The 26,999-nt window shown below is 34.8% G+C and overlaps 4 protein-coding genes across 4 annotated transcripts; all 4 read left to right on the plus strand.

The window, feature by feature from the left end:
• The first annotated feature begins 417 nt into the window (after positions 1 to 417).
• On the plus strand, positions 418 to 1,937 carry LOC103451615 (E3 ubiquitin-protein ligase RHA2A-like). The gene has a single exon (XM_008391027.4). The coding sequence runs from the start codon at positions 1,152 to 1,154 to the stop codon at positions 1,662 to 1,664; it is 513 nt and encodes a 170-aa protein (XP_008389249.1). The 5' UTR covers positions 418 to 1,151; the 3' UTR covers positions 1,665 to 1,937.
• Positions 1,938 to 6,256: 4,319 nt separating this feature from the next.
• LOC103452266 (LEAF RUST 10 DISEASE-RESISTANCE LOCUS RECEPTOR-LIKE PROTEIN KINASE-like 2.5) lies at positions 6,257 to 7,708 on the plus strand. Its single transcript, XM_008391778.4, has 3 exons — positions 6,257 to 6,958; positions 7,219 to 7,284; positions 7,376 to 7,708. The coding sequence occupies exons 1-3, from the start codon at positions 6,316 to 6,318 to the stop codon at positions 7,495 to 7,497; spliced, it is 831 nt and encodes a 276-aa protein (XP_008390000.3). The 5' UTR covers positions 6,257 to 6,315; the 3' UTR covers positions 7,498 to 7,708.
• Positions 7,709 to 10,330: 2,622 nt separating this feature from the next.
• On the plus strand, positions 10,331 to 11,797 carry LOC103414234 (LEAF RUST 10 DISEASE-RESISTANCE LOCUS RECEPTOR-LIKE PROTEIN KINASE-like 1.2). The gene is made up of 3 exons (XM_008352632.4): positions 10,331 to 11,157; positions 11,297 to 11,356; positions 11,469 to 11,797. The coding sequence occupies exons 1-3, from the start codon at positions 10,434 to 10,436 to the stop codon at positions 11,585 to 11,587; spliced, it is 903 nt and encodes a 300-aa protein (XP_008350854.2). The 5' UTR covers positions 10,331 to 10,433; the 3' UTR covers positions 11,588 to 11,797.
• A 1,027-nt stretch (positions 11,798 to 12,824) lies between these two features.
• LOC103451616 (cytochrome P450 CYP749A22-like) lies at positions 12,825 to 15,362 on the plus strand. The gene is made up of 5 exons (XM_070810665.1): positions 12,825 to 13,394; positions 13,581 to 13,804; positions 13,940 to 14,172; positions 14,264 to 14,642; positions 14,741 to 15,362. The coding sequence occupies exons 1-5, from the start codon at positions 13,112 to 13,114 to the stop codon at positions 15,170 to 15,172; spliced, it is 1,551 nt and encodes a 516-aa protein (XP_070666766.1). The 5' UTR covers positions 12,825 to 13,111; the 3' UTR covers positions 15,173 to 15,362.
• The last annotated feature ends 11,637 nt before the right edge of the window (positions 15,363 to 26,999 follow it).

A 26,999-nucleotide genomic window follows, 5' to 3' on the forward strand; every position in this document is an offset into this window, starting at 1 on the left:
CGATTACACAAATATTTATCATCTAATTATTATAATTTGACTTGTTAATTTTTTTATCATCTAAAAATTATAGGGAAGTATTATTGGTACTCCAAAAATCTCATTCTATACTCCTCACAAGTGTATTTTTTTTTCTAAATATAGAAAGTTTGGACTGTAGGATGAGAATTTTGGAATGCCAATAACAATTCCCAAATTATATATGTAAAATATTATTTAATTTGGCTATTTTTTAGCCATTAATATGCATAAAATAAATAGATGGTTCATCATGATGATGTTACTTGATATTGCAATTATTTGTTAGTTTAACATGTATGGATGACCAAACCATGTCCAAATTGAATGATTTTTTGTATATGATCTTCAACATAATAAAGAAAATGAATGATTCGAATTATAATGTTAGAATAATAAAGATTAGTTTTTTTATAAGTAAAAGAAAAATTAAGTTACAGAGGAGACACAAGCATTATGTGTGTGTGTATGTATATGCACCCGATTTTTCCTACTCACAGAACTTGGTTCCTAACCTCCTCCAATCATATCTCCTGTTTCACACTCGGCCTTCTTTCCTTCCTTCCTTCCTCCTTCCTACTCCAATCACAAAACTCAAACAAAACAAAAGAAATCGAAGAAACCTTTGAGAATTTGAGAGGCCTGAAAGTTGCAATCGTAACATCACACCTTCACAGACACCTACCTCTTCCTGCTGCCTGCTGTCCTCCCCTTCTTCCCCCCACGTACTACGCAGTACCCTCACTGTGTACTCTCTTTTTTCTCTACTTTTTAGCTTTCCCCCACCTGTCGCCTTTGCCCTTTTGGTTTCCTTCCCATTTTTCCCTATTTATTTACCAAATTGCCATCCCCTCCGGCCTCTGCCTAGTATTTCTCTTATATATATATATATGTACATTTAGCTGTATATATTATCCCACCTTCACAACATAATCAACTACTTTTCCTCTCACTCCAAATATATATATACACACACACATCCACCAAAGGAAAAATGTATGGCCCTTGAGAGTTAACATAATATTACCACATTTTTTATTACATATATGTGTGTATCTATAGACTATATATATTGTTGTTATATATAGAGATACAAAGAGAGAGATAACAGATTCATACTTCGTTAATTTATTATGGGGTTACAAAGCCAGCTCAACGACGTCTCTTCCGACTCCATCCCGCTCTTACTCATCGCACTCATCGCCAGCTCCATCAACCACCTCCGCTCCTCCCTCCTCGCCCTCCTCCATTTTCTGGGCCTCAGCCCCCATCCCAATCCTGGCTCAGACTACGACGAAGGCCTTGCTGCCGGCCCGGCCGTGGGCTCGGGACTCGCGGGTCTCGTTATCTTGTCCGACCAGCTCGCCCTCAACCGTCACTTATCCTATCCATACGACCGCGACGACGCCGTTGCCACCGCACGGGATTGCAATTGCGTGGTGTGCTTGTGCACCTTGGGGGATGGTGAGCAGGTCCGCATGCTCCAGTGCCGCCATGTGTTCCACAAGCACTGCTTCGACTCCTGGCTCGACCACCTCAACTTCAATTGCCCTCTCTGCCGCTCTCCCGTGGTACACCGGGATGGCGTCGCGCTCACGCGCCGCCGACTCTCCCGCGACCTCCTCCACTGGTTTTCCATCAGCTGAGAATCAATGGATGTTAACGTCATAAATATGTTCACATGGTATCCAGTATCCACCACTGATATCCACTCTAATCTGCCCATGGATTGTGAGTCGTGACGATTGCCGGTGGTTTCTTACGTTTTTTCCATTTTTCTTTCTTTTTTTTTTATATTTTAGAGGGTTGTTGGCCATAGACTTTCTTTTTTATTGTTTGGTCCCTCTAATTATTTTTCCTGCGGCTGTAAATATTTCGTGTTGCTAATTAAATAAGGAAGAGGGATTTCTTTGTGTTTACCGCCATTTTTTTATATATTCTGTGATGAAAATTAAGATTAGAAACGTTACTAAATGGTAAATAAAAATTAGGGAAGCTTACTATAGGAGCATAATTCAAGCTTGTTTGAAAAAGTTTTTAAAATGACTAGAAACTTATTATTGGAACATAATTCAAGCTCGTTTGGAAGAGCCTTTAAAAAAAATTAAAAATTCATTTAAAGAAAATGTTTAGTGTTTCAAAACAATTAAAGAACTTTTTGTACCAAAAACAATTTCAATTATTTTAAAAACACTTCCAAACAAACTCTCATCTCTTACGGAAGCAAAAATGATGAGCGTCTTTTCAGCTAAGAAAAATGGGTCTAATGTGCAATATGTAAAAACATAGGAAAATATATCTTTTTGTCCTCTTTGTATATATTCTTTATTTATTATTCTTTTATTTTTCGTAAATAAAAGTGTGCACGCACATAAAAATGCATGTTGAAATCTCTCCCAAAACCTGCACTCTTTTCTATCCCACTGACGTTTTTAAAGAGGGTATGAAATCCCTAGGAGAAGGTTAAAAATGGAAAATAAAAGAAAGTCAAAAAGTATAAACTACGAAAGGATTGGCCCCTAAGAAAGCGGAAATTTTATTTAAACTCATATAACCTATTTCTACACATAACTTACTTTTTGCACCAATTTGATTTTTAATTACACTATTAATATCTCTTTAAACCCAAATTTGATACCTAATATGCCCCCATAAATCCAATTCAATATATGGATTTATTATAATGTTTGGGTTTATTGATAAATTTAATTATAATGTTTAAGCTTTTGTAAAGAGAGCTATTAGGATTTAATTATAATATTTGGGTTTATTGATAAATTTAATTATAATGTTTAAGCTTTTGTAAAGAGAGCTATTAGGATTTAATTATAATGTTTGGGGTTTATTGATAAATTTGACTTTTATTATTAATTTCATTTTGTACTTAATAGTAATTATGCAATAGGATAAAATAGACAATTAACATTTAAAATTTAAAATTGGGTGTAAAAAGAGGTTGAATGGGTTTAAATAAAATTTCCTTAAAGAAAACATGTGTTGGGCCAGTCATTAAATAATGCAAAGCCCAATATATAATGGTAAATCCATAATATTGCAAAGCCCAAAACATTGTCAAAAAAACTATACTCCTACCAACGTCCTAACGAACTACATGCAATTATTAGCGAACTACACATACCAGTTGATTAAGTATTCAGCACATCAAAGATAAGCAAACCAAAACTTTCAAACGTACCACATGTCTTTTTTTTGCCGTTTACTCTTGAACTTCTTCTCTAAATCCAAATTCGAATCCAATTTAACAATGTATACAAAGATGGTCTACGTCTTGTAAAAGTCATCTCGTACATGTAGGAATGCATGATGACATTTTTGTAGTACTGATAACATTTCTTATCTTTTATTTGAGACGATATATCTAATTAGATGGTTTCGAGAGGCAAAATGTACGGCCGTACTGTAATCTTCAATAGTACTAAAAATGAATTTGGATGTTAGTTTGGTATATATCATGAGGACTGAGCAGGGTTCAATCTTAATTTACCAGTACCTCAACTACTACCATTCTCTTTTCTGCGCTGATTTTTCTAGCTTTCATTCATCTAACTGAGGACTGAGGAGGACTCGAGCAAGAGATCTTAAGCCCGTCAATTGTTCTACTTCGTGCCGAGAGATCCAAAATATCAAATACCCTTTTCGTCTAAAGGGCGATCCATCCGGCTGCGGAGATCCTGACGATGAATTTGCTTGCGTGAACGGAAAAACCATCTTAGAAATTTTCCCGGGAAAGTACTACGTGCACAACATTTCATATGATGATCAAATCCTCGTTTGGTGCACGTCAACTTCGCCAACGGAAGCAGCCTTCCGTCAACGGAAGTGAATGTCAGGGATTATCGGTTCCAAGGATATGACACCAGCTCTACTAGTTTTATCGATTCGTCAAGCAATACGATGCAAAGAATAATTCCTGCCTAAGCGGCGGTAGGCTAGACCTCAACCATTGAAGGCTATTTCATCCCATGGCCATACACTTGCCATTGAAATTATGAGTATAATAAGCTTATTATCTAACTCTAGATGTTTGGTTGTAGTTTGTAATATAGTTGTTGTGTGTATTAAATACGGGTAAAAAAAATTTGTGCATGACGTTTGTTCTTTGTTAAAGAATGGATTTTATATCAATAATGTAATTTACAGCTTATGAAAACTAATCGTGTCTACCAATGTTATCGACAGCTTATCAACAGTTGTCTGGTCTATAACGTCACGTCCAGAAAATAACTTTTAGTAGGGGCTTAAGAGAGCCTAGGAGGAAATAGGGCATATTGTGGAAGACAAGCAGCATGTGCAGGTGGACAAGGGCACTGGCAAGTGTATGCCTATGGGATGAAATAGCTTTCAACAGTAGTCTTATTGTGCTCGTAATTTGGTAGTGTCCTATTAAGGGGTTTCGTAAACGCCATGTTCGGGCCAAACACGAGCATGTTTGAAACTGCATATGATAGGGTTTGAAACATTGTTCGATAGTTATAAGCGCTGGTGATTACATTTTACAAAAAATCTTAAATTGCTTATAAGATCTTAAAAAACGTTTTCTAAAGGTACTTTTCTAGAATATACCCAAACTTTTAATAAAAGTTTTAGCATGTTCATATGAAAAATCATCCCAAATGAATCATGGCTAAATCAAGAGTGCCTATGATGCTAAACCCAAGTATGTTGCACATTGAAAACTGCCAGCTAGAAATTTTTAACTTGCGGCATGTCCTATTCTCACCTTTTACCCTGGACTTCTACAGACTTCTACTCTAAATCCAAATATTTGGAAGAGAATTCTCTCTCCTCCTAATATTTGAATGCAACTTAGCAAATCTATGTATTTGAGAAGCAATCATATATATTTGGATAGTGATTTTTGCACTCATAATTTCTTTATCTATACTGCTCCTTAGTTTGTGACTTGTAATTTGATTATCTTTTTTTTTTTTTGTTCAATTCACTGGATTAAAAAGTTAGGAGTATGAAGGTAGAAAACAGGAGTGCGAGGGTAGAAAATAGACTGACACCTGTAAGGCTGCACTACTACAATCTTCAATAGTATAAAAAGGGAATTTTTTTTCTTTAAAAAATTGATCAGTTGGCTTCACCATGATAGTTTATTTTTTCGGTGCTCAGAAGACTCACAGAAGCATTTCATAATTTCTTGACTAGCATCTGTAATTCACATAGTGTCAGAACGTGTCGTGTGACATGGAATTGGTTTCTAACCATTGGTGACTCTGTGGTGAGTACAAAAAAGAATTTTGATGTTGGTTTTGTTAGACTAAGTCAGACTTCCCATTTTCATTCAAACTATCAAGTCTTCTTCCTTATCTCAAAGAGAGTGTTAAGTCTAGGAAGATTATGAATGTTTCTTAGTTAAGTTTACTATGCTGTTATAAAGTTTGAATTTCACACTAGCGTGTAAATAGCTTGTTTTAAACCCACTGACGTAAATCTCTATGATCTTATAAATACAAGCAACCCTAGATTGAAAAGGGTATGCAAAAACAACTAAAAACCTAGCCTACTAAAGTTTTATATGGTATCAGGTTGTTCCATGTGTAAAGTCAAACAGTCATACGTGCTCCACACTACTCTGTTGTGTTGTCCACGTGTTAGACTTAAAAATTTGTCACACGTGAGGTGGCGTGTTGAGAATGAGTCTCACATTGATGGGAGGAAGAACTTTCATGAGCTTATAAATAAGTTGAATTGCTTCTTATATTACCAATTAATTTTATAGTGGAACCTCAACTTTATTCAGGTTTGTTGTGCATCTCTGGACTCGTAAAAAGATACTTCATCGCTGACTCTGAAATTTGGCATATTCATGAAAACTTATACTCGGTTGTGTATTGGCAAAGGAATGAGCCAATTAAGGGAGCTTAATTGTCGTCGATCTTTGAATTCTATTAGAATAATATGGACATTGTTTTATTTATTTGAAGATCATCCAAATTGCTTTATTTTTATTAACTCGATCGATCTCGACTTAAGACTTTTTGAATCAACAACTTTCACATAACGCGTTTCTGCACTAACTTCCTTGATTCTAAAATCATTACGTTATTATTTCATATAAATATAATATTATTAATTAAAAAAAAACTGAAGAAATAAAAAAACCCTAGCATGGATGGAGCTCAAAACGTACTTTGGGTGTTTGACACTTTCAGTGGTTGACTATCTGGGAAATATAAATGTATTAGCTGCTTGTTCCGGGATTACTATGATATTTTCCAATTTTGAAGTTCATAGTTATTCTGCTAAGACATACGTATATAATATACCATGAGGAGGGTTCAATGTTCATTTACCACTTCAACTATTATATTCCCTTTTCGTCTAAAGGGCGATCCATCTGGCTGCGGGGATCCTGACTATGAATTTTCTTGCGTGTACGGAAAAACCATCTTAGAAATTTTCCCAGGAAAATACTACGTGCACAACATTTCATATGATGATCAAAACCTCCGTTTGGTCGACGTCAACTTTGCCAACGGATCCTGCAGCCTTCCGCCTGGATCTGTCAAAACAGCGGACGGGAAAGTCATGGATTTTCGGTTCCAAGGAGCTGTGATCTATTATGCTAGTCGTTTTCGATTCATCAAGTGCTCCAAAAACATCAGCAGCCTGCCAACAGCTGCTAATTATACAAGGGTTCCATGTTTGGCCGCAACAAACGGGAGCTATTTCTATGCTGTTTATGTCCCCGAGTACTATTATCCCCCTCAACCGTCATGCTCGCTTGTTGCAGTGGCTCCGGTAGATTTTCATCCGGACATGAAGTTCACTTCTTACGAAGCCGTCATGAAACTATTGCAGGCCGGGTTTGATATTGGATGGTCGGTTAAGTGCAGGGACTGCTCTTTGGCTGGTAAGGGATGCGCAGTAAGTTCATGGGTTAAGCCACTCACCTACGAATGCTACACAGGTTAGTATCCGATCCCGAACTACTACAACAACACGTGAAAGTACGTGTGACAGTCACGTAATAGTTCATCACGGATCAATATACAACTAATTATGTGTATGCCTTAAGTTTATGACCGCGATTAGTTTTATCTCTTGCTTATGTAAAGTCATTGTTTGAGGTTGCTTTTGAATTAGTTAAAAATGTTCTCTAACAGTCGAAAACGTTTTTTTCACTTGAACTTTTAAATATTTTAACGTTTAGTATTGTGATTTTTGTAGATGCAGAGTACAAAGAACCCACAGAACTTCAAATAATCTTAATATATGTAGCAATGGGTGTGGGAGGTATTCTATTTATTCCATTGTAATTTTTCTTGCAATTTTATTATGCCATAGCAGTCTGCAACTGATAGAAATCTTCTCTCTGCATTTTCAGCTCTAATTGGTCTGTTGTGTATAATTCTTATACTGGTGGTCGTAATCCGAAGATGTCGTAGAACTAGAAACGAAGCCAAGAGAAATCTCCAGAATCAAAATCAGCAGTCCTTGACGCCATAAATCAACAGTTCTTGAGCTTAACATTTGTATGTTGATGTGTGTAAATTCAAATGCTTTTGCGGTGTTTGTTGATGTGTATAATTCGGATATTTGGTCTTGTTCATTAGTTATTGGCCATTGAGCCATGTATATATTTCCAAATGGGCCTCATTTCATTGGGCCACTTGTTATAAACTGGTTCTTAAAGAGTGATCTCTTACCGACTTTAAAACCGTTTTTTATTATATTTCGTAGGAAAACTTAAAAACGCTTTGGGATATAGAAACAACGAAAATGCTTTTCCATGATACTTTTTAGGTTTTCGTTAAAATGTGTTTACAATTAAACAAATTTAACCAAAAAAAAAAACACTTGTTAGCATAAATACTTTCTACAAAAAGCGTTTTTAGGAAGTGCTTTGAGGAACTTAGGTCATCTCCAACAGATCCAGCCAAGGGGTTATAGGGCTAAAAATAACCCGTTTTACAACTGTCTCCAACCGAGAGCTAGACCAAATGGCTCGTGGTCCCCACTCGGCCAAAAATGGGAGAACCGGCCAAAGGGCTAGTCAAGAGCAGCTAGCCTACCAACCCTATAGCCTAGCCCTCCATCGCCAAAATGTTAAGCTTGACATATGCCAATTTATTAACATTTGAAGGTGTTTGGAGGTGTGTGAATTCTACCCCAATATCTAGCCAATTTATTAACATTTGAAGCTGAATATAAAAAGTGTCACATAAATAAGAATCATATATAAAATTTTCACAATTAATTATATATCGGCACTCGAAATCTTATCCAAAAAATTATTAAGATTACATAAAGATAAGAAATCTAGAGAGTTACTCACTTTAGCGACGTGTCACTCAAAATCTTATTCGAAAAATTATTGAGATTACTTAAACATAAGAAATCTGGAGAGTTGCTTACGTTAGCGACACGTGTCACTCGAACTCCTATCCAAAAAGTTATTGAGATCATATAAAAATAAAAAATCCGGAGGCTTATTCATTTGGCGACAAGTGGCACTCAAAGCATGTCCGAAAACCTTATTTTAATATGATAGTTTAATTTAAGTAATCATATTAATTCAATTAAAATAATAAATTATGTTTGGCCTATCTCCTTTGGTCCCCTCGGTTGGAAATGATTTTTTATCTAAGGGTTATGTTTGGCCTATGGCCTTTTGACCCCCTCGATTGGAGATGGTATAAAATATGGTCTATCACTATTCATTAAAATATAATTTCTTACAAAACTGTAAGATTAAAATGAATCTTTTAGCCCTCCTTCAGTTGGAGATGAACTTAGCTTTTGGCTTTGGTATTCTTTGGAAGAGGGAATGACTGAAATTCAGCTTTGATTGATGAGTGGCGTCTTTGGATACGGACTATGGAAAATGAAGAATTGACTTTGACCTTTGAAATTCTCAATCCTAGGGTGGAGGGGATAGTTGCATATTAAAAAAAACCGAGGATAAGCTAATAAATTAAAAAACTGGGCAGACAAATGACAAAAAGTGTGCTTATCCATTCCAAGACACCGATCTTCAGTCTTCCAACTTCCAAATGACGCGTTTGTGACATAAATATGAGTTAACGAGCTGCACTCAAGTTTAAATTTTACGTACTCTTTTATCGAGGGATTTTTGACGCTGCACGAGCATAAAAAGGATATCAACGTAAGTCTTTAAAGAATAATGTTCTGAAATTCATCAGATTTTGAAAAATACTATTTGAATAATTCTTAAATGTTTATAACATTAGTTATAAGACTTAAACAGAGTTAACTCGACTCTTGAGAAGTTTAGAAGAGTCTTAGGGAATGTAAAAGAAGTAACCGGACATAAAACAAAACGTCCGATTTTATTAGAAACTTTAAAATTTGGTTTTGGAAGTCTAAACGACGTCGGATGGCTTTAATTCATTGTGCTTCATAGCAAAGCAGTGTGGTCAATCTAGGACGTCGTGAGAAAGTATTATGCACGTAAAACGGAGTCGGACTCTAAATCTGTAAGTATATAGATTCCTGCTGCCGGTGCTGCGTCTTTTTGTCTTCCTTTAGTCTATTTCAGTTTCAATCCACTTGGTCATTTGTTTTACCTCAATTTTGCAAATAAAATTATGTTTGTGGCACACCTTATAATGTCTATTATGTAACTATTTTAATTATTTGAACGGTTTATATGTCAATTCATTATTTATACATCATTCAAACAAATCCATAACAACCAAGATATTCAACAGTATTGTAGTGAGCAAAAATAGAAGAATGTTGTGTTTTATACAAACACTAAAATGACTATCATTTAGTTCAACAATCATATTAACTTCGATTTGATTGTTTTTTGTGTAAATAACTTAAAGGAAAATCTAAAAAATAAATGGTTAAATTATTAAAATATAATGTGGGTGTGGACTTTACAAAGATGTCACTCAACAATTTTAACAGTTATTGTAGGCAACTAGTTACAGTCATTAGGAACCGGATCCTCTCCGAATCCCAATAATATGAGCCTAAGGATCAAATGATTTAGATTGTTGAAATTTGATCAAACGGTTACAAACAGAAACCCCTCTAAAGTTATAATAATTGTAACCGTTGGATCAAATTCAACAGCCTGGATCAAATGATCATTCGGCTCAGATTATTGAGTTCCGGAGAGGATCCAGTTCCCAGTCATTACTATCTTTAGAAAAAAGACAAAAACCCACAACACGGAGCTGGAAGTTTTGACCCTCTCCCTTTCGTTGACTAACAGAGGAACATCAATGGAGATTTCCTTTAAGAAGAAGATGGGCCATGGCGTTCCAAACTTTGGATAAAAATCAACACGCCTAAACAATTTTGAGGCGTTCCAGAAGACTATATATATAATCTACGCAGAGCGTCATCCGAAATTATTTACCCAAAGTTCTGAGATTCATAATTTTTCTGCAAAAACATATAATATAATCATGAGGACGGTCCAATATACATCTTCTCTTTTCTGTTCTCTGCTGATTCTGCTATTTTTCGTTCAAATTCAAGCACAAACCAACTGTTGGTCTTCCTGCGGAGAAATAAAAAACATCAGCTACCCTTTTCGCCTCAAGGGCGATCCATCCGGCTGCGGCGACTCCGATTACGAGCTCTCTTGTGTCGACAACAAACCCATCCTAGAGATTTTCCCCGGGAAATACTACGTGCGCAACATTTCCTACTATGATCACACACTCCGTTTGGTCGACGTCAACTTCGCCAACGGAACCTGCGGCCTTCCGTCTGGTCCTGTCGAAACAACGAACGGGTTTGTCCGGGATGCTCGATTCATGGGATATGGGTGGAACCCAGGAAGTCGTTTCCGGTTCGTCAAGTGCTCAACAAACATCAGCAGCATGCCGGAAGCTGCTAATCACACAGTGGTTCCTTGCCTGACAAGAAACGGGACTTACGTCTATGCTGTTTATGATGGCGATTACTCGTATTATGAGCCTCAAAAATCATGCTCTGTCATTTCGTTGGCTCCTGTCGATCTTCGTAAAGATGTTACGAAGTTCAATTCTTATGAGGCCGTCATGGAACTATTGAAAGCTGGCTTTGAAGTTGAATGGTCAGTTACGTGCAGAGATTGCTCTTTGGCTAGTAAACAGTGCGTAGTAAAATCAATGGATAAGCCATTCACCTATATCTGCAAAAAAGGTCAGTTCCTATATTGCGTTTGAAGTTGTTTAGATTCATCTGTTAAATTTTCTAGAATATTTAACCGTTAAATTACGCAATTCGCTTCATGATTATGTTTTCGTTTCTCTAATGTTATACTTTTTTTTTTGACATGCAGAGTACAAAGAACTGACAAGAGCTGAAGGAAACTGGATAATTGCTGCAATCGTTGTGGGAGGTAATATTACTGTCGCATTTGTACAAACATTGACAAACTTGTTATTTTCTTTCAATTTTTCGATCTCTTTCCCGAGTTGCAGCTGATAGAAATCTTGTTTCTACATTTTCAGGTCTGATTGCTCTGGGAATTATCATTGGTATAATTGTATTCGTCATACGAAGATGTCGGAGAAGACGAAATGCAGCTGATAACACGAACAAGAATCCGCAGAATCGAATTAGTGCTTGAGCCAACAACCACCAATTCTTGGATACATGAATTCCATGAAAAAAAAAATTTATTTCGTTCTTTCTTTTTTGTAAGTCAGTTAAAAGAAATTAACTCCATTTTTTCCTTCTTTCTTTTTGGATGTATAATTCAGTTAAAATACTCTGTATTTAATACCACGTGAATTACATCACTTATTACGGATAAATTGCAAAAACACAATTAACATAATATTTTGATTGACATATTTGCTATAGAGCATAACACGTGAAATATCTCAAATTCCTTTATAAAATTATCACGCAAAACATCACAACCAACACAAAATGTAACACGCGAAATGTTTTACATGCCCATGTGTATATACCATATAAACAACACAATTGACAACAAAAAGTTTGAACATGGAAGTCTACACGCTTGATACATAACGTCTGTAATGTCAATCACGTTGATTATGTTTTTTTTTTTTTTTAAAGAAAATCAGTTGATGGCTTCGCTACGATATATCAATCATGTTGACTGTGTATTTTTATGTTTTCTTTTTTAAAAAGAGATTAGTTAGTGGTTTTGCCACGATCGTCTACTGTTCCGAGAATTTGAAGTATTTCAACCTCTTCTTGAGAACCATAATGTGATTCATCATCACCAAAAATTGAAACAAAACACATCGTTTAAAATACGGGTCACTTCGTCTCAATTACTAAGTTACGTTGATTGTATAGTTTAAAGTGAGACATGAGACCATTTAAAGCATTAAACTTGTGGACTGATTGATCCAAGTCCTTTTCTATTGGGCTGACCCTCTTAATGACATAAAGACTTTTAGACCGTTTGATTTTTCAAACGTTTGTGTCTATGCTGATTGGCGAAAAAGAATAAGGAGGGAGAATTGTCTTAAACACATTATTTTAACATAACGCGTAACCTTTCAAACTCTGGCGTTTTTATAGACGCCTTAACAGTTCAAAGTTCATGATTCAATTATTAACATGTGAAGAAACACACAGAGCTAGCAGGGAAACTCTGACTAAATCCCAATATCTCATCAGTTAATTGCAGGGGAACATGTATAAATACATATCCTTTCAACACTTACTAACCTCGGCTGTACGAAAAAGTTTATTTGATATAAACAAAAAATTGAGACAGTCACGAGAACATAACTTTACCTCTCACAACAGAAGAAAACCAAAATACAAAAAAAAAAAAAAAGAAAAAAAAAAGAACATAAACCTTATTCCTGACAGAGCAAAACAAAATGGAAATTTCCGAAAGGATAATGAGAGGATTGAGTTAGGATTTCAATTAACATCTTGTTAATAAGTTTTTCAATTTTAAAATCGTCATATGCTAACATGTAATAATTTAATATTAAAATAATGATACTAATATCTGGATATTTTAAAATCAGGCGGCTACAATATTTGATAAAATAAAAGTTGGTGATGGTAGAATGTCATCTAATTAATTAATTTGTGAAATGTTGAAAATTCAGTAGGATTCAGGTTCAGAGATACGGACAAAGAGAAGCACAAACGAAAAATGAAATCTTTGGGAGGCCTAGAGATCATTCTTTCAAGCCTTCTGTGTCTGCTCCTTCTCTTTGCTCTCCTCAAGATCTTTCACAATCTATGGTGGTCTCCCATTCGACTACAGAATCTGGTGGCTCTGCAGGGAATCAAGGGCCCTTCTTACCGATTCGTCCACGGAAACACCAAAGAGATCTCCAGCATGCAAGAGGAAGCCATGAGCAGGCCCAAAAGCTTATCACATGACATATTTTCTCGAGTTCAACCTCACATCCACTTGTGGACCAAGAAATATGGTAAACAAACTTTTACCCGTTGATGGTTTTCAAATCTTTGTTCTAAACAAAACTTTTACCTGTTTGAGTTAACAGAAGACTCGATGCAAAATCGAGTACAGTGGCGTTTTAGAATTTATGTAGCTAGTCCTACTTAGTGGGAATTGTTGCTGTTGTAATCTAAATTTATTTCGTCTTTGGCAACAGGAGCAAATTTTCTTCAATGGTATGGTTCTCAAGCCCAGTTGGTCATCACAGAGCCAGAACTGTGCAAAGAGATACTTACTAACAAAGATAGAGCTTATCCCAAAAGCGAGCCGAAAAGCTATCTGAGAAGGCTATTAGGAGATGGACTTGTGGTAAGTGATGGTGAAAAATGGGCTAAGATGAGAAAGTTAGCCAACTATGCCTTCCACGGAGAGATCTTAAAGGTAATGTTACTTATATATATGGATTAAATTAGTTGGTCGAGGCAGTGTGCCGTTCTCTTTCACTTGATTCTGAATTCTTGTCGTACAATAAACTAAGAGCAAATAGGGAACAAATACGTTAATTGCTTTTGCTAGGGTATGGCTCCAACAGTGATAGCTAGTGCTGAGACGATGCTAGAAACTTGGAAAGAACACGACGGCCAAGAGATCGATGTGTTTGAAGAATTTAGGTTGTACACCTCAGAAGTGATTTCCAAGACGGCCTTTGGCAGCAGCTACTTAGAAGGGAAGAAAATTTTCGATATTCTGGAGAAGTTAGGCTACTTATCATTCAAAAATGCGTTCAAGCTCAGGTTTCCCGGCATTAGGTAATTGCTTCCTTTTAACTAATTCATCATGAATTGGAACATTGCATTACTTAGGTTCTGATGTTTAATCTGTCGTTGATCAATGCTGCAGTAAGTTTATTAAATCCAATGATGAGATCGAATCAGCAAAGCTCGAGAAAAGTATACGCGACTCCATCATGGAGATGATCAAGAACAGAGAAAATAAGGCAATGGCTGGAGAAGAAGACAGTTTTGGGAATGATTTTCTTGGGGTACTTTTAAAAGCTCATCACGACACCGACGAGAAAAAGAGGATTTCGATTGATGAAATTGTTGACGAGTGCAAGACATTTTACTTTGCTGGACAAGAAACCACTAATAGTGCACTTGCTTGGACTGTGTTTCTTCTAGCAATCCATACCGATTGGCAAGAGGAAGCAAGAAAGGAGGTGATCCAAATATTTGGGAAACAAAATCCGAATCTTGATGGCATTGCCAAGCTAAAAACTGTAAGAATGTCAACAGCTCAATCAATTTTTGTCTTTGTTACGGCATATATGTTCTCTCGCACTCAAGCTTATGTGTTCGATTATTCATTTTCATGCAGATGAGCATGATCTTCAACGAGTCGCTAAGGTTATATCCACCGGTAGTTACCATTGAGAGGAAAATTCGAAGGGAAGTTAAGCTGGGAAAACATGTTCTTCCTGCTAATGTTGAAGTAACCATTCCATGCTTAGCCCTTCAGCACGAGCCTCAAATTTGGGGAGAAGATGTGCTACTTTTCAAACCGGAGCGATTCTCAGAAGGGGTTGCTAAAGCTACAAAGAACAACATAGCCGCATTCTTACCATGGGGATTGGGACCTCGGAGTTGTGTGGGATCAAATTTTGCAGCCATTGAAACAAAGATTGTTCTGTCGATGATTCTACAACGCTTCTCGTTCACACTTTCCCCAGCCTACATCCACTCCCCCTATCGGCTTCTTACAGTTCGGCCGCAACATGGAGTTCAAGTAATGCTGCACTCGCTTACATGATGATCAATGTATCAGCACTGCGGTTTAGGTTACAAAAATGCAAGCGCTGCTTTGAGCTTCGGTTAAAAGGGAAAAATGAGTAATCTTATTCATATCATGTTTTTATACCATATTTTTATACCTTCTTAGGTGGTATCTAATGTGGACAGTCACATCATTTGAATTAATCAGATTTTTTAATTTAGTTAAACATGGTATGAAAATGATTAATTCTTGGTTTTATGCCCAATAAAAAATTTGCAAAACCAAGGAAAAAAAAAGATAAAGACTCCTGGCATACCACAATCATCATTTAATTAACTAATTTTCTTAATTATTAGTTTATTAAATAATAAACTAAATTTAAAAATATGATTAATTCAAATGATGTAACTATTCACATTAAATGCCACATAAGATGATATGAAAATATGGTACAAAAACATGGTACGAATAGCATTACTCGAGAAAAATAAGAGTTGCAATGGTAAATAGCCACAATATTTTTCTTTTCCTCTTGGTTTTTGGAGAATGTGGAGATTAACGATAATGACTCTTTTGGAACAACTTCTGTAAAAGTACTTTTGTTTAGAAGTACGATTTCTAGAAGTGATTTTACTAAAATACGTTGAAATGTTTACTAAAAATCTAAGTGGTCTATAAAAAAAATACTTAAAAGTGAAACATCTAACGTTTACACGCTTTTATTTATGACCCCATAATATCGATGTGGGTTTTTGTTCTGTTGATGTCAACCAACATTTCGTTGACTTTCAGTACATATAGAGGGCCTAACGCGTTTAATCCTTCACTGCTGAAAAAATGAAGTCAGTTCTAGCCCAAACATAGTGGGCCTATATCAAAGTTTCCCTCCGAACCAGGGAACGTGTGGTCCAGATCGAGGCACAGAGACAGATGTTGTATTTGGTTTTTGATTCTTTCAAGTTTATGAATATTATCAAAGAAAATCCTTTTGACCTTCTTCCTCCTTCCAATAATAATGCGATGCAAAAGTTTAACTATATCTGGGGAAACAGGAACTCTGTAAATAATATATAATTACACAAATAATAGTATATTTTGATATACAATTCACGTTTTGGTAAATTGGTAAGTTGGTAACGTCAAAAGCAAGTCACCATTAGACATAAGAGATTGCTTCGTGTTTAGACACACTGAAAATTTTCTTTAATTACGGATTTGTTATTATATTATAATAAACCATGAATACATGAATTATGAAGGTCGGGAACAATGGTCGATTTTTTGCCCTTTATGTATAAGATACTTTTTTCTGTTTTTAGGATGGACAAAAATTCGCTTCTAGCGATCTCGTAATTTTCGCCCAAGATCTGGATTATCATTATATTTGGTAAAATTACATAAAGTAATTAACGAATAATTATCAAAGTATCAAAGTGCAGAAAAGGGAAAAGGAAAGCATGGAATTTCCGTGCTGTCATGCTTTCACAGAAATCAGATTCTACTTTGAATCAGCATCTAGCTAGAACAAGAGAGACAACACCAGAAACAAAAAGGAAAAGAAGGTTAAAGAGGGAGAGAGACAAAAGATCGAGAAGAAAATTAAAGTTCTTAATTCTTGATAACAAACCAAATTACATGATAGGTGTAAGTGATGCATGCCCAGCAGCTTTACAAACAAACAAGAACAACTTAATTAAACAGACTGGCTACCTCGTATGCATCTCTTACATCCCATGTTTTACAACATTAAGCATGCAAAAAAGAGAAAAATAAAAGGAGAACTAATCGAGAGCAAAGACTTACATATTCAAGCACAAACAGGCCAAAGTTAAGTAAGTAATAAAAGAAAAATTAAAGACCTAAGTTGTTAAGGTAAACTCGGACCGCTACCCTCAATTCCCCGCAATGCAATAATACACGCTCTCCCGACTCTGCCCGACACTTTTGTGGTAGCAGGCTAGAGATTCAGGACAGCGCGCAATTGCAAAGCCTGTTTTGTATGTTGTTCTTTCGTCATTTTTTATTTATATTTACAACACAACCCTTCTCCTCCACGCTGCTGCCGCTGCCAACCGGCACCATCTTCACGCACTTCACCCATGTAGACGAAATCCCACTGGTGGCAGCTGGCCATCATGGTGGATTTTGCGTCGTAATTGCCAACGAGGCGAAATTTTATGGGTAGAAAGAAAGGAGGACTAGAAAAAGAGGGTGATGAGTATAGAGCTGAGGGGACATGATAGGTCGTATATAAAGACGAGACTGTAAGCTTTTTGTTGAAATATGAGTGTCACAGTTTTTTTTTTTTTTTTTTTGATAAAATTTAATTTTCGAAAAGTGAGGTTGAAACTCTTGGTCCAAGCTGGTTAAGGCATGTTTGTGGGGAATACAAATAACTCCACTAACTCGGTTTCCAAGGCTCTTGGAATTTTCATATTATTCTCTCATGGGAGAGAAAACAAAAGAGAAATGTAAGGGAACTCTGTATAGACTTTTGGATACTGTTAATATTGTAATCATTAAATTAAAAATTTGAGGTAACAAAGAGTCGAGTTTCACTTTTAAAAGAATCATCTTAACATTTCCGAAAGAAAAAAAACATTAGAAATGGATGGGGTTGATTTTTCAGTGTGTGTAAACGTGGCTTGTTTTGCTGCATACAAAAGTTGGAAATAGAATCTTATTCGGATTGTTTTTGTGAGAATTCAGATGATCAATCATTTATGTCTGTTCATTATCTATTGTGCGGTAAAAAAATTTTATTTAAAATTGAATAAAAACAATACTAATAAAACTAATCGCACGATATATAATAACCGTACATAATGAATTAATCTTTTAGATCCTCACAAACATAATTCAGATAAAATCCTCATCCCAAAAGTTGCAAATTTTCCACAGAGATCAAGACAAGAAAACAAATAATAATAATAATGGCCAACTTTATGGATTTATTACCTTATTATTGTTTAGATAGGGTTAGGGTTTAGGGAGGATGAGGTGAGTACGTGGTGGGTCATTTGCATGGAACCCTGTGCATGCATGGAACTTCGAAGCAGACAAATGGGCCGGATAAATTTCAGCCGAATGGAAAAAAGGCTGGATGATTGAGAGCAATAAAACACTGTTAGTTTAAAACATGTATTTAACGTTAATTATATAAGAAAGCTAACGAAAAGTTCTTAAAAATTTTAGTTTTTAATCAAAATTATACAGTAAAAGTGTAGATGAATAGTATCAGAAGTGACTTTTCAAGGTAAAAATATCCTTAACGTTAAAAGTGAACAATATTGAAAATGTTTCATTAAGATTTCCTAATTATATTCATCAAGATTAATGAAGCTAATTAAGAATGAAATAATAATAAACAGGAGGGAAGGAAAAGAAAGGGTTCCCAACTTAAGCAACGTTAAGATGATCCTTTCTGCAGAGTTAGCATGCATATTCCTACCCCCATCATCAAACCGTATCACATGAAGATATATATATATATATATATATATATATATATATATATATATCGTTTTGCCCATGCACGTTTGATGCTTCAAACTTTATAGCTAAATCATTATATTTTCAATTTCAGTGGGTTTAATGATATATACCTTTTCTAATCAAATGTCCTAGGTTTTCCTCTTTTCACACTGTTTTAGCAAGGAAGGAGGTATAAATGTCTTTTCACACTATGCATTTTTCACACTCCTCACAAGTAATGGTAATACTCATCATTCTACTTATTATTATTGGAGAGTTTAAATTTTAAGATTTGTATTTATTCACTACACATATCTCACAAATCTTGAAAAATTAAACTTGTCCAACGTTAATAAATACAATGGTAAACTCAAGGGTGGTGAGCAAATAAATATCCATAAAAATATCAATGGTTTATGGGGGTGCAACTTGGATTGGGTCAACTCGAATCCATCATGCCTAACTCGATTTCAAATTCGACTGGAGGGTTAAAATATAAATTAAATAAATAAACTCGCCCAAACCCAATTATTATTGGGTTGGGATGATGCATTGTCTGCCCATGTCAACCCAAACCGATTTTAGCCCCAATTCGCTCATGCACATATTACCCATCCCACTTCATTATGTATAAGTTCTGGAATGACTATATACTTGAAGTTTATTGTCGGTTTTCATATGGATAATGAATTATAGTGTTACTTTTTTTTTTCTTTTGGTTGAAGCTTTGTATACATCATGTAGTTTAATTTCAACTTTGCATAGTTGAAATATAGTCTCCAAGTTGTTTGCTTAACTTTTGTGTAGATGATGATGTGTACATGGAACTTTAATTGATTAATATTGATGTTGTTTGGTTTGAAATTTGAAAAATCATGCTTATAAGATTGAACATGACAAAATTGGTCGAACCCAAACCCAAACCTAACCCAAATAAGTCCAAACTCAACTCAAATTGGAATTGTGAAGATTGGATTAAAATTGTGTTGACGATCGATCCAACCTGCCAATCCGCGGAGTTGCCCACCTAATGGTTTGAACAAATGGTTGCATTATTAGATTAGTTGATTACCTTAATGCAGACGGAAGCAAACATTTGAGTTTGGCTTATACAATGGGGCTAAGTTAAGTAAACCAACAGACAAAGAAAATGGATACATCTATATGACATGATAAGGCAGAAGTCTATAAAGACGAAGCATTAGTCAGCGCTCAGATTCTCTTTCTTCCAAAAAAGTTTTAATTATGACGGAAACACGTGTGGTACATTACATGTTTTTATATTAGAATTTTTATTTTTTAAGTTATTAATTTTTTAACACATAAATCTCACTATTTATAAAATGACATATAATGTACCACTTCATGTGATAATCACACTGAAAAGTCTCTCATTTATTTCTCTTTGCCTATTATTTCCTCTATTAATTGTATAAAACAATTATTTCGCATTTTGAATTGTCAAAGAACAGATGGATAAGTTGGTGGAAGGTGATCTTGATCAAACGGCTTGTGTTTTGACAACAATTATGTGTGGTAATTGTCGTGAAAGTTGACAATTTGATACATCATGGAGCAAGTAGATGGGACCCATTACGCATTAAGGTTTGGGGGCCCCAGCTTCTACTCGTAGAATTTGTGGACTAGCATTTTTCATGCTGTGCCTCACTGAGTGGCCTCCTACAGTCCTACTACATCTGGGCCGTCAAAATACATTTAAAAGTTGATCATAGTCGTTAATTAAATTATTAAACAACACCATGTTTTAACTTTTACGTCTTGATTACGTCATTTTTACATCAATTGAACACTGATAACTTTTAAATTTGGGGAACTATAACGAAAAGCTCATAGTATTATTCATTTTAACGAAAAATCACATTTTACCATATTTTTGTACTATTCAATTTACTTTTTATTTTGTCCTTACCGTTAAAACTCAAGGTTTTCAAGTCATTTTCATTAATTTTTCTTTAAATTTTTTATTGTGAATGTAATTATGGTATTTACTCACGCCGATCAATTTTCTAAGAGTGTAACTTATAGATAATATGGAGAACCTAACTGTATTAGGAGAAAAGAGAGGTGATCAAGAATTTAGTTAATTTTCTGCATCTAAACACTGCACATATATTCAATACACTACATGAAATTCAAGTTTAAGATTTCAGATTTAAGTTGCAAGGCAAATGAATAATGTGAATATGATTATAAGAGAAATGCTAGTAGTACTATCTCAAAAGTGAGATTTGTCATTGAATTTTTGTCATATTTCTAACATAACGTTTTATAATGTTGGTACGAGATTTAAAGTTAAATTTTACAAAGAGTTCATAAAGAGTCACCTTTTTGAGAGAATCTCTTAGCATTCCTCCATCTATATTCAAGGAAGTAAAATGCTAAGAAGACTCTCTTAAGTAAAGCTGGATTCTTCATGGAGTCTCTGACATCTCATCTTTTTGGCACAATATTTTATATTGTTAGCACGTGAATTGTGTGTCAAATATATGGAGTAGAGAAAAATCGTAATTTTGAGAGAGTATTCTTAACAGAAAACTAAATAACAAATTAAGATTATCCATCAACATCCCGAGTCCCAACCCCAATTTCAGGATTCAACATCATTCCAACCAGAAAAGGGAGGAGAGAAAGCAAGTAACATCCAGAAGGAGTTAATAAAAAAGAAAATAAAATTACAATCATTGGATACTCAAGATATATCTAGTTGCCGTCGTCCTCGTGAGGAAAAACCAATAAAGCGCCATGTGTCCCTTCACTGTCCAGGGATTGGTGGACAGGAAGCGGCGCGTGAGGCCTCGATTAGTCCATTTCATCTAGCACGGCGTGGGTTTCCACTCCCCAACCCCCGATTTACCCGTTTCCGGTCAAATACGGCGCCATATTGGACCAGAAAGCAGCGTCCAACCGAGCCAACACGCACGCTTCCGCATTGGATCCCTCGTAGGCTCATATAGATCATAGGCATGTAAAAGCCGAAATAAACAAAGAAAAAGAGTTACTTTTCTTCTATTTTTTTAACTGTGGTTAATGGAGGCCACGTAACACTGCCCACCAAAAACTCAACGGTGATAATGCATGTGTCTCTTTGTACTAATTTGTGCGTTAAATACTGTGACACATTTTATAATTATTTTTTTGTTAAAGAATTATTATTGACACTTCAAAATTCTTATTCTACACTTCAAACTTTATATATTTAGAAAGAAAAATACACTTATGAAAAGTGTAAAATGAGATTTTTATAGTGCCAACAATACTTCCCTTTTATTATATTAATTCAGAGAGTTTTAACGAAATACTTCATGATACTATTCACTTTTAATGAAATCCCACATTTTCACATTTATCTGGTACTATTCACTACATATTTATTTGTCATTTTTCATTCAAACTAAAGTTTTTTTGAACGTTTTGTTAGTTTTCCTTTTAATTTAAGGAATTATTATTAGCACTCCAAACTTTCTATGAATTTATTATCTTGGATTCTGGATTTGGATCCTCTATGAGGCAACTAGTAGGGATCCTTCTTACCAGTGTTTGTGGACCGTTGAATTTTTATCCAAAGGATACAAACAGAAATGTCCTTTAAAAATTATAATAATTATAACCGCTGGATAAAAATTCAACAATTCACGAACACTGATCAGAAGAAACATGATCAGTTGCCTCAGAAATGATCAAAATCCTTGGATTCTTAGGCTTTGAAGAATGATTTGCTAGATTATAAATCCCATCTTAAAAATATATTTACTTTACTTGGCCTTCCCCTTTCATTTGTGGGGCCCTATATTTATTCGTTTGTCTTGTCTTGGATTGCATTGTCACCTTTGATATGATGTATCATTGTACACTATGCCAACATGATTCGGGTAATAATAAAATTGATTAAATCTTTTTATTTTTAATCTTAATTTAATTGTATTATAACACTTAATGTATCATAATTAGTGTGATTTAACTTTGAAATAAAAAAAGAATTGGATACTAACGGGAGCAATTTGTGTGGAATTAGTTCACCGCCATCACGTGGTTTCATCCTGAACGTGACGTGACACAAACCCCATTTCTTATATGTCATACTCAGGGTTAATTGGCACCGCTCAAAGCCCTTGGTCTTTGGATCCGTATAAACTCATCTAGCAACCAGTAATTAGTTTTTCTTCGGAAAATAAGAAATGATTTCAGAAAACCTTAAAACAACAAATAATAAAATTAGAGAGTAAAAAAAACTAATAAAAAGGATTTGAAAACTTTGAGTTTTAACAAAAATAACATAAAGGTGTTATAAATGAATAGTACCATAATTGAACATTTTAGAGTAAAAATGTGATTTTTGTGAACACTACCGAGAGCTTTTCGTTAAAGCTCTTAAAAAAAAAGAATTAATGAAAATAGCTTGAAAACTTTGAGTTTTAACGAAAATGACAAAATAAAGGGTAAAGTGAATAGTACAATGATCGAATTTTTATTTTAAAAATATGATTTTCTGTTAAAATTAACAATACTGTGAACTTTTTGTTAAAATTAAAAAAAAAAGATATGAAACAAGTAATTATGAAAAGAATATATGTAAAGCTAGAAAAGTTCAAGAGGAACGTTTAAATATGAGAACTAGCTCATAGTCACCTATAGGCTATAGCATTTCAGCACGCAAGTTGTTGATGGAACAAGTAGGAAAAGATACAAAAAGAGGGAAAATGATTGTCGTCGGGTTCTTTTTTAGGATGTGATGTTGATCATTCATTTCAAAATTTAAAATTTAAAATTAAATATAAATAATATTTAATAAAAACTGATAGTACCATTTATCATCACGTAATTCCTCGGATCACCAGGAAAATGATCCAGCAACGATCATTTCCGCAAAAATATATCAAAACACAGGAAATCACCAGCTTTCGTGATTTCAGAGAGACGAGAAAACCCTACTATATCAGAAATCTAAAATATTAAGGTATTCCTCTTTTTTCTAACCCACCGAAGCCGATAACTTCCTGTCATTTCATTTTTCCCCCCTTACTGCTTGCTCTATACAGCAGAGGTCGCACTTGGTGCGATGACAAGTGCCTTCGCCCATGAGCGGTAGGTCTCGGGTTCGAGACTTGGGAGCAGCCTCTCCATAAATGGGGGTAAGGCTAGCCGACATTCACCTCTCCCAGACCCTGCGTAAAGCGGGAGCCTTGTGCACTGGGTACGACTGCTTGCTCTATACTACTTCCCCTCACAGTACCGGCCTAATTATTGATAGAACAAACTAAGCAGGAAGAGTTAAGGAAAGTGACGAGGGGGGCATGAAATCATTGTTCTTTGATGGTTTTCGGAAGAGAAGAATAACCCATTATATCGTAAATAGTAAGTTTTCTCTTCTTCTTAACCCGCACAAGCCATTTCTGTCTTTCCCTTTACTCCTTTCTCTCTATTTTACTGCCCACTTTTTTTTTTCTAAGCATGAAAAGTTAGTGAAAGAGACGAAAACGCAAGAAGTCATTGGCCTCAGTGTCAGTGGTTACGGAAAGGAGGAGCAAATGAGGATAGACATGGAGTAATTTGGTTTAGTGAATTGAGAAGAAAAAACAAAGGAAAATTAATGAAAATGATTTGAAAACTTTAAGTTTTAACAATAAGAATATAAAAAAAAGGTAAAGTAAATGGTACCATTAATGATTTTTTAATGTAAAACTATGATGTTTTGTTAAAATAAACAGTACCGAAAGACTATATTTTCGGTGAAAGAGGGGCATATACGGTGGAAGAGAGAGACATAGGAGTACAAGGGGTTGGTGAGATTTTTAGTCCCTGAATTCAAAAGCAATGAAGGTCGCATTTACTGTATTTGAATACATGCAGACCTGCATGCAGCTGGCGGAATTGGATCCTCGCCGGATTTAATTGCTGGGGATCCTAGGGATCAATTCACGTGGACCGTTGATAAAAAATCGTGTCGTCACAATTAAATATTTTAAAAGTAAAACAGTTTCGTTTTGCGTGAAAAATATAAAAAAGAAAAAAATTGTGACCGCACGATTTTTAATCAACGGCCCACATGGATTGATCCCTAGGATCCCCATGAATTAGATCCGGCGAGGATCCAATTCCGCAGCTGGCCCCTCTGCCCGGGAAGATTGTGGGAAGATTGGGGTCTTGACTTTTCTCTCTTAACTAATTTACCTTAGCTTGGGCTTTCTGTTTTAAAAATAACAAAACGTAGGCCCATATACTGTTGGTATTTGGGAGATGTAGACTAGATTCAGAAACTTTAACGAAAAACTACTGATACTGTTTATTTTAACAAAAAATCATATTTTTACATTAAAAAATCAATCATGATACTAATCATTTTACCCTTTATTTTTTTCTTATCGTTCAAACTCAAAGTTTTCAAATCATTTTCATTAATTTTCCTCTATATTTCTCTATTTTTTATGGAAATAAAATCATTTAGTACTATATAACTTATTTTCCAGGTATGATTTTTATGGTCAAATGGTTTTGGCCATTTGTTATCGAATGCTTTTGACATAAGGCTATCGATCCCCCTTCTTCTTTTGGTTCCCACCCTTAGGACTTGGTTTTATATGACGTTTTGTTTATGTTCTACTTGATATGATTCGAAAATGTTTCTCGTTTAGAAAAGTAAATGGGTAAAACACAACACAATACGGTGCCACATGTTGTCAAATTTATAACTAGGCACGATAAGTTAACATGTTCGTTTGACTTTGAAGCGTATCTCACCTAACATGAATATGACTAGTGATATTGTTAGCTATGAAGATTTTATGAAATCTACTTCTGCTAAAGCCCATAATCTCATGCAACAAGATATTTTTTAGTGTATCTATAAAATGATGCGAAAATGTAAAAAATCATAATATAATTGGTTAACATTTTTTCTTTCAAGTTTCTAATTAATTGTATTACTACTCCATGCAACCTCACGAAATAACAATAACTAAGGAAAGACAATGGTTTTGCGGTGTGATGGAGGATGTTTTTGGGTCAATTTCACTCACAAATAAGTAGTTTTATTTATTAAAAAAAAAGGCGGACACAAGCCAAACTCTCCACTTACCATTACAAAAGTTAACTTATTTAAAAGAGTAAATTATAGCAATAGTTCCTCAATTTTAATCAAATTGGACCAATAGTCTCTCGACTAAAAATTCATTACCATTGATCCCTCAACTCATCAAAATGTGTAGCTATTGTCATTTTCGTTAACTTTGTCAGAATAAATTATTTTGGAATGACTATTGCTACAATTGGGATCCCTCAACTCATCAAAACGTGTAGCTATGATCATTTTCGTCAACTTAGTCAGAATTTTATCAAAATGAGTTATGTTGGAATGACCATTGCTACAATTGAGTTAAAGTTGAGGGATCATTGCTCTAAATGAATTAAAGTTAAAGGATCATTACTACAATTTACTCTATTTAAAATGGTAACGTAGAAGCTTTACATCGTCAAGATAATATTAAACAATATGAAATCAGAAAAACAATCTCACCAAATAAGACTTTTTTTTTTTTCAACAATCAAACAAGAATATTAGAACAGGAATCATAACTGACTGAAAATGCATTTGGGACTTGACTTGCAAGGTTGTCATGTTACTGCACATTTCATTTTTTTGGTACGCCAAAAATACTGTTCAGTATATTAAAATGTCATAACATAAGTAATTGAAAGGGATATTTTGGATGTAGTCCTTAATCCTTAACATTCTTTGACTAAAACCTTAATGCTATGCAAAGTTTGATCAAAGTCTATTGACTTTGTACACCTCATTATATTACAATTAATACTTATATTTTTATAGTTTTGACATTAATTGTTTGATATTTTATGAGATTTATATTCCTATAAATTTAAAATTCCTCATTATAATACCATTAGAAACGGTTACAATAAAAAAATTCAAACATTTTGATTGAATAAATGGATAAAAACTGTTGATACATAAGACCGGAGGTATTGGAACAACGTAAATCCGACCGTGAATCTGCAGGAAATGTAAATAACATAAGATGTATCGTGGTTCACCCCAAGGTTTGGGCTACGTCCACACTGATATTGTATTTCTGAGGGAAAGAGAGCTCTGAGAGTGAGAGCTTTGAGAGGGAGGAGAGGGCCTAGTAATTGGCCTCCTCTAATTGTGAGGGTGAGAAGTCCTTTTATAGAATAAGGGTTCCTCACTTATTACATATTTGCCCTTTCTTTTATTACATAATTACATTTAAGTCCCTTGAATATTTATACGATGTCTAAATACAGAAACCCTAAGTATGGTATAAACAAAAACTATGAAAAAAATGAGAAATAATAAATGGCAAAAGAATGTATCCATAGTGTTAAAAAAATTGGT

The sequence above is a fragment of the Malus domestica genome, chromosome 13 (assembly GCF_042453785.1).
Source record: "Malus domestica chromosome 13, GDT2T_hap1".
Lineage (NCBI taxonomy): Eukaryota > Viridiplantae > Streptophyta > Magnoliopsida > Rosales > Rosaceae > Malus > Malus domestica.